We start from the raw sequence: 9,914 nt of genomic DNA on the forward strand, positions 1-9,914 counted from the left end.
TTATGCAGTTTGGTCGGAATTGACGAGAGAATTCTTTTGAGCCTAGTTAATTTATGATCGGATAATATTTGTTAAATATAAACGAAAATGCTACGGTGTCGATTTTTCAAAAAAATTTAAAACTAAACAAGGCCTTAATCGTGGTGACTATGTAATACTGTTCACCATCCGTTTTTCCCTCACAGTTTCCTGTTCATCCACAGTAACCCTTCTTTTACCGTTCGATCCAGCCAGCAGCCATCGGATGCTTGCCACGCTTCCGCCGCGCTGCTTGCCGCTGCAGCACCTCGCGTCATGCCGCAATGAGCTCACGCCAGCACAACAATACGTGAAGTACGGAGTATATTTTTACTACTCACAGATCATGAATTCATCATGTAATTATTTACTAAACAAAATGATAGGATCAGTACTATAAAAATGTCTCACCGGTGATTGACACAAGCGAATAATTGCTCATATGCTAGATATAATTATTTACTGAACAAAATAATAGAATTAGTAATAAAAATAATCTGAGAGCAACGAGATGCCCCGATGATTAGCAAATGATACTATTAGTAAAAAATAGTCTAACCATAGATCAAATACCCTATTGATTATCATATGCAAATAATTATCACTGTGCATGGGTCTAGATAAGATTATTTTACGGATTCAAACGATACTATTAATAATAAAAGATACTTGATAATGAGATGCTTCATTTACTTATCATGGTTACGCACACAAGTTTGATAGTGTGTGTTTCTTTTTATTATCCAAATTTAGTAATAAAAATAATAGTAATAAAACTATCTTCACCGCACACTAGACGCCTCTATGATTACTAGAGTTATTGTTACTCCTCACTGGTCCCAACATAATTATTTATATAACTAAAGGATATTGATAGTAATAAAAACTACCCTGATGCACCGATGATTATGAGGCCAGTCTCAATGGATAGTGTTACTGTACGATTTCATATACCAACGCGTCATCAAAATTGAAATGAAACTATCTATAAGGGCACTCTCAATGCTAGAAACTATATGTAGTTTCTATACCTATTAATTTTTATAAACACTATATATAGAAACTATAGTCCCAATGCATAGTTTCTATAGAATATTTTTTATCCAGTCATATTTATTCTCTCTCCATTCTTAGCCACATATCACTTCATGTCTTGGATTTTGTGTAGACATGGTTTCTAACTTAGACCCGGTTTCTATTATTTTTGCTCTCTTTCTTCAATAACTCTCTTGCCACATCAGCAAAATGCTTAGGTGACACTACAATATATCTATATCTATAGAAACCACGATGGTTTCTGTATTTGGAGTGCCCTAAAACAACCACAACAATGAAGCATTTCACTTTGTTGTTTTCAAGGCTAAGCAAAACATTAACTGCTGCAAAATGATTGAATCACATGCAAGATGATGAAACGATTTGGCCCTCAGTGGCGATTTCATCCTGTTTCACCGCGTGGGAAACAACGCCCGCGGGATTTTACCATGGTGAAACTACTTCCTTTTCTCTCCTCTTCGTTTCATGTAAAAAGTGTAGTTTTACTGACATGGCGCTCTAATAAATGTGCATGACATCCTAGTGAAACCTCCACTGAAACTGATCTGAGAGTTATTTTACTCCTCGCTAGTGTAGATGTAATTATTTATAGAATCAAAGACTTCTAATAGTAATAAATACTACCCTGACTAGACACTAAATGTCCCTATGACTATAAGATTTAATTTACTGCACATGAGCCTGTTCGGAATTATTTATAGGCACAAATGATTAAAATAGGAATAAAAAAATCATCATTAGGAGATTGGACACCTAAGGTGAAAAGCAACGCCAAATTTACTGCACACACATGCTTGTCCGAAATTATTTATACAAGCAAACGATAGTAGCAGTAATAAAAATCAGTATATGGGGATTGGACACTTTGGTAAATAGCAGCACCAAATCATTTATTGGAACAAATGATAACAGTAGTAATAAAAAAAATCATCGTTTGAAGATCGGACACCATGGAAAATAGCAGTATGAAATTTACTGTGCATGAGCCTGTTTGTAATTATTTATCGGAGTGAATGATAATATTAATAATAAAAAAACATTATCCAGGGGATCAGACACCTGGATAAATAGTAGTGCCAAATTTACTGCAAACGAGTGTATCCAGAATTATTTATCGGAGCAAATACCATCATTTAGAGATGGGACACCACGATAAATAGCAGCGTCAAATTTACTGCTTGTAAGCCTATCTATAAGGCCAGTCTCAATGCATAGTTTCATGACACAGTTACCAAGACTATAAACTAGGTAACCGAGCCACAAGAGTTTCATGGGGATGAAACTCCTCTCTCATATGATGAAACTCCTTCATTTAATGACCCTGCCAAGTCAGCAATTTTGCTTATGTGACAACCTATTTAATGTGCATGACACTCTCATGAAACATGCATTGAGACTGGCCTAATTATTTATCGGAGCAAATGATAATAGCAGTAATAAAAGAACGTAATTCGAAGAAGTTACACTCTGGTAAATAGCAACACCAAATTTATTGTGTATGAGTCTATCCAAAATTATTTATCAGAGTAAATGATAATAGTAGTAATAAAAAAATCATTCCAAGATCGGATACTACAACAAATAGCAGCGCCAAATTATCTCTGCACGAACGTGTCCAGAATTAGTTATGGAAACTAATTTTACCAAGCATTGACCTCATCAAAATTATTTATCCAAGCAAATAATAATAATACTAATACACCTTTTTTATTGAATTATTGTCCACATTCATTTCAGATTTGGAGCGGTTTTGAACGCTCTTTAGGTCAGTCTTAATGGAGAGTTTCATGATGTTGTTTTCAAGACTGTTATGTCATGTAAAATGAAATAAAACTTAGATGAAACATCCACTTTCAGTAGAGAGTTTCATTTTATAGTTTTACTAGGTAGCATGTCCGTGCGTTGCTACGGGATAGTAAACAGTATGTACTAGATCACACAATAAGATAATATTTTTGTAACATTAATGTATACTACAAGAGTTTATAAAATTAACACAGTTATAGAGAGCACAACGTCGCAGGCTCACAAACTCTACTTTATAGACCTTTCCATGATGCAACTAAGATAATATTGATGTCGTGGGCGGTACATAGTGAGTATATCATACTTTATTTTAAGGTTTTGTTAGAGATTTTTAAGTTTTACAAAACTTTTAAGATACATAGTATTATTCATGTGAAATTATTTATATATATTTGAACTTATATACATGAAAATATTGAGCAGTGGCAGAGGTAGATATGTGGTGAGCCTTGGCGGCCGCCTTACCAAAAAAACAAATAATATAGAGTATTTGATACGTACATGAAATGGACATATACTTATACACTCGTACGGCGGAGGGATAGAAAGCTAGATACGCCTGAATGTGTGACGGACTCCGTTCCACTTGATGGGCCTCATCAGTGTCCTCGATTACCACCAGACACGAAGGGAAAGGGAAGCTAGCCTAGGCCTCCTCTCCGTATTCTGATCTGATTGATCAATGTAGTGTCACGGTGGTTCCTGGACCGTGGACGGCGGACCGTGGCGTCAGCACGAGAAGCCGAGAACTCAACACGTGGCCGACAGACGCCGGCGCGAGTCCGCACCTCCGCTCCACCTAGCGCCGTCAAGTCTGGAACTGCTTCAACTGCATGACGGCACCAAAGAAGAGCAGATAGTGATGAAAGGATTTTTTAATTCAGAAATTAGAATTCTAAACAGTCTATCTTTGAGTATTATTTAATTTGACAACATTGTTTGCCTTTTTTGTCTTGCAGCTATTTGATCATGGTTGTCAGCAACTGACCAAAGACGACGGACGATATGTCATTGGTAGCATCATCTAATCGAACACAGTAAGTGTAATTCCACCAAGAGTCCGTGAAAATGCATGGCAAGTAATATAACAGATGCCAATTGAAAATACCTAGGAACAACAACAAATATGGAGATAGTGAGATCTCATTTGTGCAAAAAAATTTGAATTAATATGAGTTCGTAAAATAATATTACCTCGTTTATGGCGTTAGGACCTCCTTATATACAATATTTTTCATGAAAGTTTCATCCGTTGTTGGGGTCTTCTTATCCTTATATTTTTTATTTAACACATTCTTATAGTTTTTTTCTATGGTATTCTTTTTAGCATTTTTCTTCTCCATCTTTTTGGCCTCCTTATCTTGTGCCATTGCATCAAGTGGTAGGACAAGGATCTTAATATTCATATAGAAACAAACTAATTTTGCCTGCAAGCTTGCATTAGTAGCATTCAGGCTCAATACTTGCAGGTGCTGTCCTAAAATAACATTGAAAGCAACTTGACTGTCCTAATTATGCTGAAAACAATATGAATACTATACACAATTTGTACACCTTAAAGCACATTGATTAACATGAATAACCTAGGAAGCATCATATGCTGAAAATAACATGAATAGCAACTTGACTGTCTAAAATACAAGCCATCATGTTGTTTACTTCAATAAGAAAATTCAGGTTCAGATCAATAAGAAGTTATAGGTGCTGTCACAACATTTTCTATCTAACATCCAGAAGCGTATGATTCACACATAAAACAGGAGCAGTTATCTAGAAGTAACAAATCACTACCAATTTAAAATTGTTGCATCCTCTCCGACATGAGAACCAAGTAACAAAGCAGATATTTTCTGAACAAATATACAGAGAGATAGGGAAGGAGAGGGGAGCAAGAGAAGGACATGGACCAGTTCCAGAGGCCGGTGTAGGAGTCGCTAGCGTCGCGTACAGCTTGGCGAGGTCATCCAGCGACGGTTCCTTAGCCTACATGAATAGATCAACATAGGCCATGACAAATTAGCTCGGATCTCAGACAAATTAAAAGAAAAGACAACCTATTGTAGCTTAAAAGATTACTATGAGACCACACACTCAACCTGAATTAAACTTGTAAAAGAGACACTATATTGAAGTTCAAGCATCTCTTCTTATATTCTATCAATCTTTACGCTAAGGATATGAAAAGGTTCATATGTGCACATCAAATAGACAATATGTTAACATATTCTCGTAGGCTCCCAAAATAAAAAAATAATAGTTAAGCTCTTAAAAGGGGTTCCCATTCAGTTCTTAATCTCATATTAATTACCTTGTGTTTCTCATCCTACAGTTTCTTCTAAAAACATGTGCAAAATATGCAAAACCCTCGATAGACAAGGATACGACTACCCCATATTCAGTTAAGCGGTATGAGATCGGCATGAATTTGAAGGACTTGCAACTGTTAAATCTATAGGAATTTGAGCTGAAGCAAAAATAATCTGAATTCTATATAGAAGCTAACTGATAAATAAAGGAACACATGTATCTTTCATCTATTCATGAATAAAGCTAATTTATCATGATAGAACTTGGGATGCATCAAGGTTAACGCAACATACTGTCTCCCAATAAATAGTACATAAACAATTGAAGCGAGTAAAAAACATTTTACTCAGAAATCTAGAGTTATGGACACATAGAAATTGTGAAGCAACAATGACGCAGCCTCTGGATAGAAGAACAATCCTTGGAAACAAGACATGTCTACCACACACGAAGAATTTCCTCAATTTATTCAGTAAAAATATTTTAGGAATGAGAACCAAGTATCATTCAGTTTATCTCTAGTTATAGCATGACAGGCATATAATATTTTTGGCAAAGCACATCACTAACAGAATCACTCCACCAGCAGATTAGTGCAACAGCTATCCAGTTTTCCATTGATTATAGCTGAAATTGGACTGCAATCACCAAAAATAGAACTGCTAGTTTCTAAACTGAACTGCAATCAAACTAAGCACAATGCACACTATATCAGTTTAGAAACAATCTAAATCTGCCATGAGCTGGCAGTAGTAGCATTCAGGTACACTGCACACTTTCAGTTTAGAAACAAACTAACAATATTTGCAGGTGCAGGCACTCTCTCCCTCGGCAGGAACCAATTAGGAATAGTTAACAAGGACTAACTAATCACTATCAAAGTAAAACTGATGCATCCAAATAACAAAGTAGAGATTTTCTGAAAAAAATATGCAGAGACAGGGAAGGAGAGGGGAGCAAGGGAAGACCAGTTTCAGCTGGAGACTCTTGCTGCTGATGAGACGCCAGTAGCTTCTCTTTTGTTGCTTCACCTACTGAGTTCTTATCTATGATATTTCATCTCATTACCTTGCCTTTGCCTGTTTGCCCACCCATAGTTGTTGAGATGGATTGAGAAGACAACAATCGCATAGGAGCAGTTGAACAGAAACTCAAAGTGCAAACTCTAACAAACAAAACACCACAACTTCATGTTCTTCAAACTTTTAGCAGGGCAGCACACATCCCCAACTCCTGATATGAAAATCAATTCACCGTGTTAGCAACAGAGTGACAAAAGATTAAAAGGCTTTGGAAGAAAAGCTGATTGCAGAGCATGCAATCCAACAAAAATAAAAGAAATGAACAAGAAAACACTAATCCACCATGAGCAAGACATCAGAAAACGAGATCAAAATAAAGAGATGCCTTTCCAAGATCTGTGGCCAAGATATCACATCGCAGGCTCCTAAGCTGTCAAAATTATTTTTTTCTTATTTGATAACAACCACAACTGATGAAAGATTAGGGGTAAATGAATAGGCATGAATCTGCAGTCCTTGGGGACGAACACTACAAGATCGTGCACTGGTTCACCAGATCGTGCGCTGGTTCACCACGAGCGGGTTGCGGCGTTGGTTCACTAGATCGTAGTAGTATTTTACACAAAGCACTGAGACAGTTGTTATTGACGGATCCAAGAAGTTAGGGGAGGGGGAAAATAGAAGGGGGAGTCGACGGATCCAAGAAGTTAGGGGAGGGGGAAAATGGAAGGGGGAGTCGTGCGCTTGCCATACCACGGTTGCCACCGGCGGCCTCGGACGCTCGTGGCGTTGGTCCCGACTGCGCTCTCGTCCAGGGAGGTGGTGGTGGTCCTGACAGCGATCTCGTCCAGGGATGTGGCGGCGGTCACAACGTGCTCGTGGCGGCGGTTGCGACGGCGCTCGTGGTGGCGGTTGCGACGACGCTCATGGCGGTGGTTGCGACGGCGCTCGATAGCTCGCGGCCGCGGCCGAGATTGGACGTCCAGGGAGGGGATCGGGCCATGGGATTGCGGGGAATCACGGGGATGAGGGCGCGCCTCTTGCGAATCTGAGGGGAGAATGCTTTTGTTGCGGATCGTAGGAGGACGGGGCACGGTAGAGAAGGGGTAGCAGATCGCAATCATCGATGTTTCCAAAAACGGGGACGCGGACGCATGGGAGAGGCAGACGGACGAAGGCAAAACCGCACCAAAAGTTGTCTATTTTTTAGTCTTTTTAGTTGTATAGGAGATAGACATTTCATTTCAAGACTCATAAGGCCAAGAGAGTTTCATCTAGATAAAACTTATTTTTCTCTCCTCTTAAATACACTATCATATCATAAAAAAAATCTATGTAACAACCTATTTAATATGAATAAAACATAAAACTTCCATTAAGACTGGCATCGTGGCGCGTGTGGACAGGGGTTTGTGCCTCATTACCTGCATGCATGCATGCAACAGCTCCGACAGTTAAAACACCTCACTTTTAAATGCCTCGGGTTCATTTGATTTACTCGCCACAGATGCTAATGAATACGGTGGTGGGCTATGAATATTAGGGTGTAGAATATTATTCTATACCAATCTGTTATACTGAACAAAATTCAGTATTATTCAGTATTCGCGTTTCAGTATTGTTCAGTATTTCATGGTCCTAGGTGTAGTACTGGATAATACTGAACATTGTTCAGTACTGCTCAGTATTTTTTCTGCTCAGTTTTGACTTGCGGTGTAGAATAATATTCTACATCTAGGGTGTATAATAGCGCTACCATATATATATATATATATATATATATATATATATATATATATATATATATATATATATATATATATATATATATGGTATCCGATTCAAATTTCCAACCTATAGTCCTACGCAGAAAAAAAAAAGAGAAGACTCGGAGTCTCGGACACTCTCGGTCTCGGGTGTGCTTGAAGTCGGTGGTAATAGTCATTCAAATTTCAAACGCGGACGCGGGTAGGCTGTTTCTGTTTTGGTTGTGATGAGCTGTCCGTGGCTCCGCGTCAGCGTCGAACACACGGCACCCACAACCACAAACAAAACAGCAAAGAGTGCGGAAGGGCGGAGCCCTCGGATCCGCGTGACGCCCACGCCAACTAAAATCTGCACCGTCCACGCATCCATCCCTCTAAACAGATCTGCCCGACGCCGCCAGGCGCCCGCCCGCAGAGCAGCTCTTGCAAAATTTCACCTTCCCTCTCCCTTTCTCTGGTTCTCTCCTCTCGGCGCGCGCGCAACAAGAAGCGGAAAGCTCATGGCGGCGGCGATCGCCACCAGGAAGCGCCCGGCGCTCGACGACGGTCCCTGCCTCCCGGCGGCCAAGAAGCGTTCGCGGTACGTCTTCGGCTCCATCTACGACTACAAGAAGCTCGGAGTGCTCGGGGAGGGCACGTACGGCAAGGTGGTGCGGGCGTGCCACCGGCCCACGGGCGAGATGGTTGCCGTCAAGTGGGTCCGCGCCACCCGTGGCGGCGGCGGCGAAGGCACCCGCGCGGCCCTCCGCGAGGCAGGCTGCCTGGCCGCCTGCCGTGGCGCCCCCTCGGTGGTGCAGATCCGCGACGTGGCCGCCGACGAGGCCTCCGGGGACCTCTTCATCGTCACGGAGCTCGTCGACGGCCCGACCCTCCGCGGCCGGCTCAACCGCACGGGCCGTTTCCCGGAGGCCACGGCGCGCGCTGCCATGCGCCAGCTCCTGCACGGCGTCGCGTGGGTCACCGCGCGGGGGCGCTCCACCGCGACGTCAAGCCGGAGAACGTGCTCGTCGGCCCCGGTGGCGCGCTCAAGATCTGCGACTTCGGGTCGGCCACGCCTGTGCGCCCGCCGTACGACCCCGAGGACCGCGTGGGCACCTTGTGGTACCTCGCGCCGGAGATGCTCAAGGGCAGCCGCTGCTACGGCCCGCCGGTCGATATGTGGGCTCTCGGCTGCGTCATGCTAGAGCTGCTCACCGGGGAGCCCATGTTCCTTGGCGTCGAAACAAAGGACGACCTGCTCGTGGAGGTGTCCCAGCTGCGGCACAAGATGGACTCGGACGGGATGGCGGCGTTCAAGGGCCTGCCACCGGACCTGTCCAAGGCTGCCGGCGAGCTCTTGTGTGGGTTGCTTTGCTTCGACGAGGGCAAGAGGCTCACTGCAGCACAAGCGCTCAACCACCGCTGGTTCTCGGAGTCGGAGGAGGCAGAATCCATGGGACTCCTGACTGAGGATGCCTCAGAGGAAGCAGAGTCGCTGGGTCCAGAGGATACCTGATCTGAATTCTGATCAAGAGCAGACAAACGGAGAGCAGTGTTATTTAGGACAAAATGACTACTTTAATCTTATGCTATATTATTATTCATTCATGTGTAGCTTCATTGCTAATGTACAGTAGTAGCAAATTGCAATGCGTTGCTGTCTTATGTAATTATTATTAGTTGCTGGAGACAATCCATTGTTGATCATCATCTGATCAAATTGAAACAATTTAACATGGATCTTGTTGCCATTAATTAAGCTATAATATGTGATGATTATGTATTCCCTGCTTCATTTTTCTGCAATTCTGCAACCGTTGAAATTCGACATCACAAAACTGCTCAGGTTCTGTTTGATGCAACTACATTGGAGAATTGGACATTGCATGCCATGTCCGGCTGACATTTTCGTGATTAACTGAGCTAGTTTGTATAAAGCATGTCGTTCCCTTTTAGTTCT

General features: G+C 41.7%; 1 protein-coding gene and 1 long non-coding RNA gene across 4 annotated transcripts; one reads left to right on the forward strand and one right to left on the reverse strand.

Annotated features, from left to right (window-relative positions):
- On the reverse strand, positions 3,245–7,358 carry LOC110432912. 3 transcript variants are annotated; one of them, XR_002450199.1, is made up of 5 exons: positions 6,963–7,358; positions 6,156–6,420; positions 4,075–4,863; positions 3,869–3,988; positions 3,245–3,709 (listed from the first exon to the last, which is right to left on the reverse strand). It is a non-coding gene; the product is annotated as an uncharacterized LOC110432912 (long non-coding RNA). The 3 variants fall into 3 exon arrangements; XR_002450197.1 differs by having other exon boundaries at positions 3,869–4,863; XR_002450198.1 differs by lacking the exon at positions 3,245–3,709 and having other exon boundaries at positions 3,824–3,988; positions 6,963–7,357.
- On the forward strand, positions 8,322–9,733 carry LOC8063461 (cyclin-dependent kinase F-1; the record flags this gene model as incomplete). The annotated part of the gene is made up of 1 exon (XM_021453478.1): positions 8,322–9,733. A coding segment is annotated over one exon (1,149 nt), but the record flags the coding sequence as incomplete, so codon positions are not given.

This window comes from Sorghum bicolor, chromosome 2, assembly GCF_000003195.3.
Source record: "Sorghum bicolor cultivar BTx623 chromosome 2, Sorghum_bicolor_NCBIv3, whole genome shotgun sequence".
Classification (NCBI taxonomy): Eukaryota; Viridiplantae; Streptophyta; class Magnoliopsida; order Poales; family Poaceae; genus Sorghum; species Sorghum bicolor.